General features: G+C 32.2%; 4 protein-coding genes across 4 annotated transcripts; all 4 read left to right on the top strand.

Moving 5' to 3' along the window:
* The first annotated feature begins 657 nt into the window (after positions 1–657).
* LOC148171415 (uncharacterized) lies at positions 658–1,213 on the top strand. The gene is made up of 2 exons (XM_088041795.1): positions 658–888; positions 941–1,213. The coding sequence occupies exons 1-2, from the start codon at positions 669–671 to the stop codon at positions 1,183–1,185; spliced, it is 465 nt and encodes a 154-aa protein (XP_087897921.1). The 5' UTR covers positions 658–668; the 3' UTR covers positions 1,186–1,213.
* LOC148171414 (odorant receptor 22c-like) lies at positions 1,213–2,220 on the top strand. Its single transcript, XM_088041794.1, has 5 exons — positions 1,213–1,487; positions 1,539–1,758; positions 1,806–1,904; positions 1,954–2,109; positions 2,158–2,220. Exons 1-5 carry the CDS (start codon positions 1,354–1,356, stop codon positions 2,218–2,220), a joined length of 672 nt encoding a protein of 223 aa, XP_087897920.1. The 5' UTR covers positions 1,213–1,353.
* A 2,216-nt stretch (positions 2,221–4,436) lies between these two features.
* LOC148171413 (putative odorant receptor 85e) lies at positions 4,437–6,013 on the top strand. Its single transcript, XM_088042315.1, has 7 exons — positions 4,437–4,656; positions 4,702–4,936; positions 4,987–5,256; positions 5,303–5,522; positions 5,574–5,660; positions 5,703–5,858; positions 5,910–6,013. The coding sequence occupies exons 1-7, from the start codon at positions 4,437–4,439 to the stop codon at positions 5,970–5,972; spliced, it is 1,251 nt and encodes a 416-aa protein (XP_087898441.1). The 3' UTR covers positions 5,973–6,013.
* Positions 6,014–8,586: 2,573 nt separating this feature from the next.
* On the top strand, positions 8,587–10,180 carry LOC148171412 (odorant receptor 83a-like). Its single transcript, XM_088042314.1, has 7 exons — positions 8,587–8,724; positions 8,846–9,087; positions 9,136–9,405; positions 9,451–9,649; positions 9,718–9,816; positions 9,896–10,051; positions 10,103–10,180. Exons 1-7 carry the CDS (start codon positions 8,587–8,589, stop codon positions 10,178–10,180), a joined length of 1,182 nt encoding a protein of 393 aa, XP_087898440.1.
* The last annotated feature ends 2,772 nt before the right edge of the window (positions 10,181–12,952 follow it).

Genomic DNA, 12,952 nt, shown 5'->3' with positions numbered 1-12,952 from the left:
GTACTGCTTTGGAATCTGCGTAAAATTCTGTATAAAATGAGATACAATAAGTTAAATTTGCTCTAAAGATAAACTAGAAATTGACCGAATTAGATTAACGAGTTAGGATTTTTTTTTTCAAAGAGAGATCTATCAACTGGCTAAATCTCAAATTAGTACGTCAAATAGTTTACGAGTGGCGGTGGAAAAAAAACAAAAAATTTTTTTTTTCATGAAGCACCAATATTTCCAGAGTTTCAAAATTTTTGTTGTTTGACGATTGCACAAAATTTGATTCTTCAAGCTTCTCTAATTTTGGTAAATCCTACAAACTGTGTAGTTTAAAATTATTAAAAATGCAGCAGGTACGAATATGTAAAATCTCTCTCATTGTCTTTATTAATTAAAATAACTCGGCCAGTCTGAAATGCAATTTCTATTTCCAGATATTACAATTTTAATAATTACTTTCATTACAGCAGACAATTTACGTCACGAAACAAAGCCTCATATGAAACATACATGTTCTCTACCCTCTAATTTTTGCCGTGAAGAGTAATTACCCTCCTCGAGTAAAAACCGATTAATTATACGTTCAGGTTTAAAACTTCGTTCAAACGTTTTAACTAGTTATATCAGTAATTAACACACATTATAGCGTCCGCTGCAGCAGTCGGACTTGAAAATTAATGTCCACATTAAAGTACCTGCAGGGAGCGACTTTCGTTCTCAAATGGGCTGTTTTATACCCCATTGACGCGAAAACTTCGCTTCTTAAAAAAATCCTTTATTTATTATGGTGCGTGTATTTTATTTCTACTTTTGTGATCACGGTCGCGCAGTGCGTAATCGAATTGGCGATACAACCTTTTAATCTGATTGAAGAAAAATTACTTGTAACCACCACAAGTATGGAAATTTGAACATTTAACTTTTTTTTATTAACAAGTTAATTTTTCAGCGATTTATGTTTGCTTGTTCATGAATTTTGTGATTTTTTTCTACTACGCTCAGAATTTGGTAACTTTGGTGACAAACATCAGTGAGAATTTTCTGGATGAAAGTGATAATGGAATTGAAGAGATTAGCATGGAAGGTTACAAGAAATTTACTGATAAATTACCTGTTTATTGGACGTGCTCTCTGATCTGTTCGGCTCTTTACACAGGTTTTGGACCGATTTTCACCGGAACTAGGTTTGCATAACTTTTTTGTACACTCGGTATATTGGGTTTTAGGACTCTGCCCGTGCCTGGTTGGTTTCCTTACAATGCCACCAAATCGCCTTTGTATGAAATAAGTTTTCTGTGGCAGCTTTTGTGTCAGATTAATCTAGCAATAATTTATGGCAGTTCTGATATTATTTACCCCACAATGACTCTTTTAATTGGACATCAGTTCAGAATTTTAGCTGTTAATTTTAAGAATTGCTTCTACTATTCGTTGTGGAAATGTGGAGTTCCTAAAAAAATCGTTAAAGAGTTTAAGACCCAACTTGAAAACCAAGAGTAAGTTGAAATCAAACAGTTCTCATCTCTAAAATTTTGTTTTTACTCCAGTTTATTAAACCTTACAAGCCGTTATAAACAGATTTTTGATACAAGAGAACGGCCCGTGTTTGCCCTCATAAATGTAAATTATCTGAAGAAGAACATAAAACATCACATTCTTCTTCTGAGTTACTGTGACGACTTCAACCAAATCATGAACTTATTTCTGATGACAAAAATCGTCACAATTTTCTTCGATCTCTTGCTTATTATTTTTAGTGTTATATCGGTAATAAGCAGAATTTTACAAATCCCAAAAACTGTTTTAATTTTCAGACTGGTAATTACGAGGAGGCTGTCTCTTTCGCGACATATCTAACATTTGGTTTCGCTGAAATATTCCTGTACACTTATGGAGGTCAAATTTTGACAGAAGTACCTACGTATTTATCGGATAACAATGCAAAACTGATTATTTTTCTAGAACGCTGACTTCTTGTGGAGTCTTTACGACAGTCCGTGGTATTTGTGCGATGTGAAATTTCAAAAAATGTTTCTCATGGTTCAAATGAGGGTTGAAAAAATGACGTATACAAAAGCAGGGGATTATTTCACCCTGTCAGCTCAAATGTTTTTAACGGTACGAACTTTGGTTGTAATTTTAGGCGTTTTTAATTGTGAATTTTAGGTTTTGAGAAGTATTTTTTCTTATGCGGCTGTCCTAAATGAAGTGAGCGGACCGAAACAATGAAAGATGCTTTAAGACAAATTACACTTTTTTTCAGTTGTATCTATGTAATTGCATATTTAGTAAATGTAAGATAAGCTCAATTAAAAGTCTCTACAGTAGATACGAGTATTATTTACTTTAAAAGCTAAACCAAGGCTCTAATTTAACTTTTTTATAAAGTTCAAATTTTTCTGAAATGTGATAAGACGGATAAGATCAGTATAAAATCTAAAAAAAAAGGAAAAACTTGAAGAAAGCCATCCGTGAACTGGAAATCTAAAAACCTCAGTGTTCGAATCCAGAGAATTTTAAACGTGAAGGAATCCACCAATTTGAAAATTTAAGAAGAGGAAATTTATTAAAAGCAAAGAAGATATTGTAAATTATTGTAGTTAAGTGTAAAGTCCTTATTTCTTCAAAAATTATAAAAATCAGAATATTGCGCTAACCAAAACGAGTTACTATCGAGCGAACACTTAATAAATTATGGACTTACAATGTACAATATAAAGAGAAATTTAAAATATCTTCCACTTCCTGTACATTTCTTGCAAACTTCCACACAACTGTATATTTAAACTAATAAAATATTCAGATCTTCTCATTATGTCTGAGAAACAGTGTAATTTTTAAAATTATTCTAAATAAAATTGCCACCGTTCAATGAATAATTGAAATTTTAAACGCGACAAATTACAAAAATAAGACTTTCTTTGTTAAGATAACAAGCAATCGATTGATAGTAGGAGGGTTGTATCCACTTAATATTGCAAGTTTTTACTTTGCAAAAAGAAGAACTAAGAACTCATTTGCGCATGTTAGAAATAAAGACAGATTCCATTGGTTGTTGTCTACGTACATATTATTATATTGTAAAGCTATAAAAAGATTTTCTGAAGAGTTTTATGTATATTTGATTAAATGTTTTCAGTGTTGTTGGGTAAGTTTATTGTAGCTTTTCACACACTTATAGTGTTTACAGGGTGTTACAGAAATGGCAAAATTAGAAAAAAAAATTTGTTTTTGTCGTTGTTAAATAACTTCAAATAGGCACTCACCGTTTAAAAGTGTTTCTTCATGCATAGAACAAAATTTCAAAATTCTCGCGATGGTTTTTTGACACTAACGAAACACACACTTTACAATTTTTCATATTTTGATTTTAACGTGTTGACACTGCGAAAGGTATCTAAATACTAATCGAATTAATACTCCTTAGGGACAAAAAATGGGTTTTAAATAATGCAATTTTGAAAAAAAGATGTGTTGCTTGTAGTGACGAGTTCTGTTATGAGTTATTTTTTTGCTGCTATTCCATAACACAATATATTTGAAAATTTAATTTCAGCACCAAATTTACTGCTTGAATTTTTTTTTCAACAAGAAGTTTCTAAAAGACGAAAAATGCCATAATATTGAAAAATAATGGCAGTTTTGATCGGATTTTTATACTTTTGTTCAGATTAAATTCTGGCGTTTCGTTTTGAATCTTTTGTTTAATTCAATTCACTAAATTTTTGGACGTTTGGTTTTTTGTCATTTTGTTGATTTTTCATATTATTAAATCGTTTAAATTTCTTCTATCTGTCTAATATACCAGTTTAGACGCGCGCGGATTTTTCTGATGTGACTTTCTATATCGTTTCTTTTAAACACATGTTTGAAGATGCTTATTTTTCTTTAATTATAATTCTTGCTTCCTATATCTTCACAATTCTTCTTTCAGTTTTTTCTTTTATTGGCGCCTTAATTTTAACTCATTTCCATTAATTCTTTAGGCAAAGTGTTTTTTTAATTGTAGTGATTCCTTTGGAATATAATCTTTTCTAAAAATGTGTCAAATAAAGACAAATTTGAAGCCAAACGTTCTCTTCCAGTTTTTCTGCATATAAAACATTTAGAATTACAATCCATAGCCAGCACTCTTTTGTAAGATCGAGACCAAAATGAAGAAGTGAACTTAATCGCACGTTCAATCAAATATTAAAAGAAGTATTAAATATTTACGGACTCTTAAGACAATGTTTCTCAATTTAATTTTGATTATAGGGCTATTCCTGCTCTTAATGGGGGTTGATCCATTTTTTTTCTCTTTTAATTAATGACCGGGACCGAATAAAATTAGGACATTAAAAATTCATGCTTATTTTGGGAGTACCTAGCAATTTTTCTGAGTATAATTACCCGTTTAAAAAGGTTTCCAACATCTGTAATTAACTACTGTGACATCGAAAAACATGTCGAAAATTAAGTATTTGCAGGGAGCTACTTTTGTTCTGAAATGGGCTGTTTTATACCCCATCGACACCACAAACTCGCCCATTAAAAAAATTCTGTACTTCTTGTGGGCTACGTATTTTATTTCCACGTTGCTAATAACTGGAGCCCAGTGCCTCATCAAACTGATATTAGATCCATTTGATCTGGTTGCTGAAACGATGCTTATTATGAATTCAGGTTGGTTAAAAACTGGCAGTATTTTCTCTCAATTTTTGTTTATAGCAATTTATTTGACTCTGTTGATGAATTTTATTATCTTCTTTTACTACTCGAAGAACATGGTGAGTTTGGTCACCAACATCAACGAACATTTTCTTAGAGAAAGTGACAACGGAGTCGAAGATATCAGTATGGAATTCTACGGAAACTTCACAAATAAACTTGCTGTGTACTTCACAATTTCAATGATGGGTTCGGCTTTTTACACAGGCGTGTCACCTCTATTTTTAGGAAATAGGTATGCAGATTTAAAGGGATTGTACCCTCGTTGATGGTACGAATTTTTAGATCTGTACCTGTCGCTGGGTGGTTCCCTTACGACTACACAAAATCTCCATTGTATGAAATTAGCTGTGCGTGGCAACTTCTCTGTCAGATTAATTTGGGAATTATGTATGGATGCACTGATATTATTTACCCCACAATGACGATGGTTGTTGGGCATCAGTTTAAAATAGTCGCTAGTAATCTTAAAAATAGTTTTTACTACGCGCTCCGGGAGTCCGGAGTTCCTGAAGAGACCGTCAAAGAATTTAAGACCAAAGTGGAAACTGAAAAGTAAACATTCGGATGATCAAGATCTTTAATTGTTGTATTCTTTCAGCTTGTTTATTCTTTCAGAACGCTATAAAACTATTTTCAAAATTATGAATTTACCGGAATTTCACCAAGTCAATATAAATTATTTCACGAAGAACGTGCAGCACCACAGACTTTTACTAAGTTACTGTGACGATCTGAATCAAGTCATGGCGTTGTTTTTAATGACCAAAGTGGTTGCTGCATTTTTCAATCTAACAATGATAGCCTTCAGTGCAATAACGGTACTTCTTGATAATAATTAGCGCCAACTATCTTGAAGAAATTGATTTTAGACCGGCGCTGGAGGAGTTGGCACGTACGTTTTCTTTGGGTTTGCTCAGATTTTTGCTTACACGTTCGGTGGTCAGATCTTGACTGAAGTAAGTAGAATTCAAGGGAAATAAAAATGACATTTTTTTTAGAGCGCCGACTTTTTATGGTCGTTGTACGAAGCTCCATGGTATTTTGGAGATTTGCGATATCAAAAGCTGTTTTTGGTGGTCCAGATGAATGTGAGGAAAATGATTTATACGAAAGCTGCGAATTGTTTTCCGATGGTGGCTCCAATGTTTATTACTGTGATTTGGGGAGAATTAAGTCGATGTATTTGTTTATTTGTCTGGTTTTAGTTGCTGAGGGGAATTTTCTCGTATGTTACTTTGTTGCGACAGTTGGGGACTGGAGATGCTTGATTTTAATGTAATTGGAGAGATCCATGAATTTGATTAAAAATGATCGTTTTGGAAAGTCATAATTATTATTGTACTCACATTAATTTGAAGTTTTATTTTTAGATTATAAGTATGTACAAAGTAGGTAATTTGAATTTCTGTTGTAGTTAGCAAATGTATGGAAAAATTAAAGCAAATATGTTTGAACGTCATACATATTTTAAATTTGAAAAATTAAAGACCAAAATATCGGTATTTTTTTAAAATTAGTGATTGTAAAATGTGTGCTTATTTTAATTTCAATCCGGTATTAATCCATTAAATCGAATTTAGGTCAAATAAAGAGAAGATAATAATACATTGCTACAAAGATCTGCAGTATAAAAAAATTGTAACTACTAAACGAAACGTTTGCCCAGAATCTGCTTGATAGAGAAGAAAGAAAAGCCGTTTACCTTAATTTTGGCCTTAAATTACAAAAAATAAAAAGTGTCTGTTAAAAAACATGAAATTGATTATTTGGCCGCTATTTTAAAGTACGTAGCATTAAGTACAAGACAGTTATAAAAATGTGATTTCTAAGCCACGTTTGCCATTATTGTGATTATTGTCTTTATTGTCATTATTATAAAAATCAAATGTGGTTTTGTTGTTGCACATGTCTCCTTCGCACATTTCGCATTTCATCATTGAGAAGTTTCTATAAAGCGTTCGAAAATCTTTTTCCATGGCTGCAGTCTTCATAAAAGCATTCCTTGTAAATTCCTCTTGTCTCTTATATACAATAAAAATCAAAAGTATACAAACATACATACAGGGTGTTATTAAAATGAGTACACAAAGTTAAACTGGCAATGGAACTCATCATATGCAACAATTTTTCTTAATAAAAATAATTCCGAACAGCTTTCGTTTTCGAATTAAAAATCAATGAAAATTGCCTTCCCCGCTCTTAGATTAACAGCCAAAGATAACAAATTTTCGGGATATCACGGATTAAAGAGTAACAGTTAAATGCTAAAATTAACGATATTTGTGCAATAATTTCATGTTCAAACAAATGTATGTCCTAAAGGTCATTTTAAGTAAAGGCATGGTACGAAAAAAATGTAACCACTCTTGTGAAAAATGGCTGAAAACTGTTCACAAGATTTTTTAATCAACAATGTGGATCAGTGTGGCATTACAATAGTCGTTTATCAGCCGACCTGACTAACGCCAACAATACAACAGCAACGTTTCTGTGGCTTCGAACCAAGTCCGGACTAAGGGGGGGGCTAAGGGTGCTGTAGCACCGGGCCCCACTTTCCCAGGGGCCCCTTGCCACGTAAAAATTTGCTATAGAAATTGAAAAAATACAAATCAAGTACGTAAGGCTTTCTTTGCATAATTTTATCGATGAGCCCCCTTTTACGATTTAGCCCCGAATAAGCACACATTTTACAATCACTAATTTTAAAAAAATACCGATATTTTGGTCTTTAATTTTTCAAATTTAAAATATGTATGACGTTCAAACATATTTCAAATTTTCTTAATCCGGGCTTGGCTTTGAATATTGGAAATTTAAATGCAGACCAGTTCAGGAATTTTCTTAATTTTATTTTGTTCCTACTGCGAAAACAGAGAATGTGGAATTTTTTTAAACATTTTTGGTACCCTGGGAGACCATCCAATTACTCTCATTCAAGGTGGTGCGCCACTTACCCGACAACCCTGTATGTACCTAATAATTCTCACTTCGATTTCTGCTCAAAACTTTAAAAACATTTTGTTGAAAATAGTAACGTTTTGGAAATTTGGCCACCACTTCACACTCATTGTGAACTATTACTCCCTTTTATTCGGGTTCACCCTGTATAAATGCATGTTTAGATATATATCAGTGATAAGCTGATGAGTGTAAGTAAAAATCTGAGCACATGCATCTAAAAATTAAAAACATGTGCATGTCCTCTGGCGTCGTTCCAAAATAAACAAAATAAAGACGATTAGTTCCAACTAATAAAAGTTACCGTTATTGCACTGAAGGCTAATGAAAAATGCACTTTGGTCATTAATAATAACGCCATGATTAGGTTTATATTTTCACACTAGCTAAGTAGAAGCCTGCGATGCTGTAACATTCTTCTCGAAATAATTTATATTAGTTTAATTAGAGAAACACACATCACTTTCAAACGGTTTTTTAAGAAATTCCAAACTTCCACAGCTTAAATCAAATCATTTGGACTTTACACTTAAGTACCTGAATTGATAATAAACATTAATTTTTTTATATCAAATAGTCTTTTTTAAATTTATACTTAAACCTATAATCATTCGTTTTTACTCTAAAAGGAAATAATTACTCCCACAAAAATTGGTAGGTACTCCTAGAATAAACATACATTTTTAATGTCCTCTGTTAATTTGATTTATTGTCTCACGAACAAATAAAACCGAAAACGAAAATAAAAAATTAAGTGGATTTAGGAGAAACGTATTATATAAATCTTTAATGGCCGCTTCGATATTTACCTAAACCTACAATTAAGTAAATTGTGTCCATTTATTTACTTCTTTACTAACCGAGAAGACGCTAACTTTACATTTTAGCAGTTAATTGTGGTTCAGCAACATCTAACTTTACGACATGGCAAAATTAAAGTACCTAAACGGACCAATTCTTGTGATGAAATGGGCTACTTTATACCCCATTGACCAGGAAAGTTCCGATCTTCAAAAAATTCTCTACTTCTTGTGGAAGGTTTATTTTTACACGACTTTGACCGTAACGACAATTCAATGTCTTATTAAATTTCTAATAGAGCCACTGGATCTTAATGAAGGGGGTTTGATAATCCTGAACACGGGTAAAGATAACACCATCATTTATCAAGTTTTGAATTTAGATTCTAGTCATTTATATGAACTCGTGGACGGCTTTTATCATGTTCTTTTACCACTCCAAGCTTATGACAACTCTGGTCACCAACATCAACAATAATTTTCTTGAAAAAACAGATAATGGGGTTGAAAATATTAGTATGGCTTCCGTACGAAACCCCACTGATAAAATCCCAGTTTTCTATACATTGTCTTTAATGGGGGCGACTTTCTATGCAGCACTATCACCCTTATTTGCCGCCGATAAGTTGAAAAAAATGATTTAGTTACCACCACTTAATTCTGTGATTTTTAGGGTGTTACCGGTTCCTGCGTGGTTCCCTTACGACCACACCAAGTCTCCACTTTTTGAAATTAGCTTCGTCTGGCAGATTCTCTCTCAGATTAATATAGGACTAATTTATGGATGCACCGACATTATTTTCATCATGATGAAAGTGGTTATTGGGCGTCAGTTCAAAATCGTTGCCAGTAATTTGAAGAACAGTTTTTACTACGCGTTGTGGAAATGCGGTGCTTATAAGGAAACAGTGAAGGAATTTAAGACAAACTTAGAAACCGAAGAGTAAGATTTGAGAGATAACAAACTCGTGATTCGCTTTTTTTTTAGCTTGTTGAGTCTTGCAGAACGATATAAAAACATATTTGAGATAACAGATTCGTCTCGGTTTCACGAAATTAATGTGAATTATTTCAAGAGGAATATTCACCATCACCGACTTTTACATGCCTATTGTGACGATTTAAGTAAAGTCATGGGAGTATTGATAATGATCAAGTTACTCGTTCTGTTATTTTTACTCTCATTAGTAATTTTCCTTGCAATAACTGTAATTTTGTGTTAATTTCTTAACAAATTTCTGATATGATTTTGTAGCTTGATGACTATTTTGCGGTTGCATTTCTCAGCACTTATGTTCTTATTGGGCTTCTCCGGATCTTCTTTTGGACTTACGGTGGTCAAATTCTTACTGAAGTAAGTTCCTACTTTTGACGCCTGCAAAAATTCTGTGCAGGAAAAATGAAGTTTATTAAATAATTTTAATGTTTTTTAGAGTGCTGATTTTTTGTGGTCTTTGTACGAAGCACCGTGGTATTTATGCGATTCATATTACCAAAAAATATTTTTGGTGGTGCAAATGGACGTCAGCCAACCAATTTATATAAAACTAGCAAATTGTTATCCAATGGTAGCTCCAATGTTTCTCTCCGTAAGTACATTATCATTGATCGTGGAGATTTATGAGATTTTTGGTTTTTAGGTTTTGCGAGGGGTTTACACGTATCTGAATTTGTTACTTCAAGTCGCAAACGTGAAAAATGAGTATAATACGAATTAATCGAAGATCTTTAACCTGAACATACATATCAATCTAGAATGTATGTGTTAATTAAATTACCTGTTAATAAATGTTTTTTCATAGAAATAATGATTTGTTTTGTTTTTTCAAATCTGACATATTAGTTAGAAATGCAATGTAAAAGTCAGTGATTCGTTTCACATAAAATGAAGCTCTTCTTGGTTCATGGTAGAAATTCTTTCACATCTTTATTTCTCTAAAATTTAAAGTTCCAGTTTATGCCATTAATTGTTCACATTTTGACGGTGCTTACCTCGGTCTTACTGGAAAGATGCGATACAAACTTGTAAAATGCCCAAAACCTTACAAATCTTACTGAGATGTGCTACACCATGGAGGCTATAATAAGTAAGAAATTCCTATTTTGTATTTGATAAAAGTTTTGTCCCAAATTGGCAGTCTTAAAACAGGGTTTTATATTTCAGGGCGTAGTTCTGATTTTTAGGCGTAGAGTTGTGTATGTATGCTTTTGATTTCTGTTTTGAGAAAAACGATACGAAAGTTTCGACGGAAAAAATTTCTGTTATATTCAATTCTACAGTAGATATTTTTGTTAATTGTTGAATTCTTGATAAAAGTTAAACAAAATATACAGGTGTCCCATAGAAAAATATAGCTTATGAAGACGGCAATTCTGAACCAAAATGTCGAAACAAAAATTTCTTGGTTCAAAAAATAAACCCAAAATTGAAATGGTTTGTGCATGACTTAAAACAAAAAAAAAATAATTGGATTTTAGATCAAAGCATGTAACAACCGTAACAAGTGATGAAAAGTATTCTGTTTTTGAAAGTATTCTTTCAATACAGCTATGAACAGCATCAATTTTTTGAACACAATATTGCCCTGCCGTTGAAAACTTAAAAGTTATCTGTCCAATGTTATGCTCTTCTTTTATGAAACTGCAAAAACATGTTACTTACACCCTTGAAATTTTCAGGCGACAATATAGGAACAGAGAGAAGAATTTACAAGGGATGCTCGCAGGACAACAAAGACTGTGCAGAGTTAGGAAGAAGTTATGAATTATTATATCAAAGCGATAAATTCGAAATGCTAAAATGCCAAATGTGCGAAGGAGACTATTGCAACGGCGAAAGCAAAGGAGATGACGATAATAGCAACAACAAAAATAATAATGGTATAAGTGGCTATGCAACATTAGAACTCACTATTGCACATTATGGACTAGTTATGGCATCTTTTGTCTGTGTATTTTTGTCTCATTAATAAATCGATGGATGTCCAACAAAATACAATAAATCTGGCATTGCAATAACAAACTTTTATTCTTGGAAATATGAGTAAGTAAAGTACACCTATCATTTGATCAAAAAATTAGATAAAAAAAACTTTAAATTGTATAATTTTTTGCGATTCTTAAAAATGTGAAATGAATACTATATTTATACCATTCGAGATAATAAAGCTTCACATTTTCTTGGCATTTTCCACATTTAGGTATTTTAGTTTTTTTTTCCTGAGGTTTCACATAATATCCTGGTTTTATTTTCTTTTATCTATTGAGTGATTACAAGTGAAGCCACTCTAAAATTGCCTTTGAGAAGGTAATGCTTTATAAATTTCCGGTAAACAATTTTGTCCAGAATGCTTTTTTGTGTAATATATAAAATTTAAATAAATTTCTCATTTTTTGATTGGATTAAATAAATAAATTCTAGACATTTTTACAAGTCTGTTAGGAATTATATTGGTGCGATATTATGAGCAAAATCCCGGTGTTAATAAAATTTCCTAGGTTTTGCGTATTCTCTGAATTTTCTTGGATTTCCTCTAAATTCGTCTCTAAATTTTCTTGCGATTTTTGTATAAGAAATTAATAAATTTAAAGCACTGAAGAGCGAAATTTAAGTCAAAACTTGATTGTAATCCCCTTTTTATTTGTAATAAACACGCTGAAAATTTTGTGAAACTTTTTTAGAATCTCTCTATTTACCTATATCTTTCGGCATCTTACAAAAGTATTCTTCAAGTACCAGAGTGGAACAAATTTCTCTTAATCAACAGAATTTTTTTCAGAAAAATATAAAACTAACTTTTGTTCAGCTATTGTAAAGATTTGGACCAGATTACAGAGTAGCGGAATTTTTTAAGCGCTTTTTATCTTCATAACGGTGGATCCGACGTTATCACTCTGAATTAATTCCTTTGATAAATTAATTATATTAATTAATACCACTCCGAGAAACATTTTCAGATCAGAACTTAAAATTCTTCCTTCTCATCCACCACCTAAAATTTCATTCTTAATTACACCCATTGATGTTAAGCCTGGGTAAAAATGTCATTGTTTTCATGTACGTATAATAATTTATGATTTAAGCGAGCGGAAATTTTTAATTACCATGATTGCATGTTGTGCACCGATTAAAGTGTTTCGGTGATACGAAGATAATTTAATTTCGTGGTAAAGTAATGTACAAGACATACATACCGTGGAAAACATCTGTTAGAACAATAAAAAAATTATAAACGTACCGAGGTAGTGGGTCAGGTCATTGAGGTCAGTCCAAAAATCGCTCAAATTCGTTTTTGCTTGGGTACTTGTTATTGTAGTAATTAACAGTGGAGGTGCGAATTTATTTAAATAATTTGTAAATCCCAGCGGAACAGAATTAACGAGGCATAAACACCGTATTACTTGAGGATAACTAGGAAAAGTGTGATGTTATCGATGCTAACGAGGCAGGTGGAATTTTGCGGGTTTTTCGGAGGCTAAATTTTAGACAC

The sequence above is a fragment of the Gnatocerus cornutus genome, chromosome 7 (assembly GCF_029298725.1).
Source record: "Gnatocerus cornutus isolate USDA-ARS CGAHR chromosome 7, icGnaCorn1.1, whole genome shotgun sequence".
Taxonomy (NCBI): domain Eukaryota; kingdom Metazoa; phylum Arthropoda; class Insecta; order Coleoptera; family Tenebrionidae; genus Gnatocerus; species Gnatocerus cornutus.
Note: the sequence above shows the minus strand (reverse complement) of the source record. Positions and strands in the feature narration are given on the sequence as shown.

Excerpts from the sequence above, each read along its gene's own strand:
- LOC148171413 (XM_088042315.1), top strand. The coding sequence starts at position 4,437 with ATGTCGAAAATTAAGTATTTGCAGGGAGCTACTTTTGTTCTGAAATGG. Across the intron at positions 4,937-4,986 it reads CCTCTATTTTTAGGAAATAG|ATCTGTACCTGTCGCTGGGT; the intron begins GTATGCAGATTT and ends ACGAATTTTTAG. Across the intron at positions 5,661-5,702 it reads GTGGTCAGATCTTGACTGAA|AGCGCCGACTTTTTATGGTC; the intron begins GTAAGTAGAATT and ends CATTTTTTTTAG.
- LOC148171415 (XM_088041795.1), top strand. The coding sequence starts at position 669 with ATGTCCACATTAAAGTACCTGCAGGGAGCGACTTTCGTTCTCAAATGG. Across the intron at positions 889-940 it reads ATTACTTGTAACCACCACAA|CGATTTATGTTTGCTTGTTC; the intron begins GTATGGAAATTT and ends TTAATTTTTCAG.
- LOC148171414 (XM_088041794.1), top strand. The coding sequence starts at position 1,354 with ATGACTCTTTTAATTGGACATCAGTTCAGAATTTTAGCTGTTAATTTT. Across the intron at positions 1,488-1,538 it reads ACCCAACTTGAAAACCAAGA|TTTATTAAACCTTACAAGCC; the intron begins GTAAGTTGAAAT and ends TTTTTACTCCAG. Across the intron at positions 1,759-1,805 it reads TTATTTTTAGTGTTATATCG|ACTGGTAATTACGAGGAGGC; the intron begins GTAATAAGCAGA and ends TTTAATTTTCAG.
- LOC148171412 (XM_088042314.1), top strand. The coding sequence starts at position 8,587 with ATGGCAAAATTAAAGTACCTAAACGGACCAATTCTTGTGATGAAATGG. Across the intron at positions 9,406-9,450 it reads ACAAACTTAGAAACCGAAGA|CTTGTTGAGTCTTGCAGAAC; the intron begins GTAAGATTTGAG and ends CTTTTTTTTTAG. Across the intron at positions 9,650-9,717 it reads TGTTATTTTTACTCTCATTA|CTTGATGACTATTTTGCGGT; the intron begins GTAATTTTCCTT and ends ATGATTTTGTAG.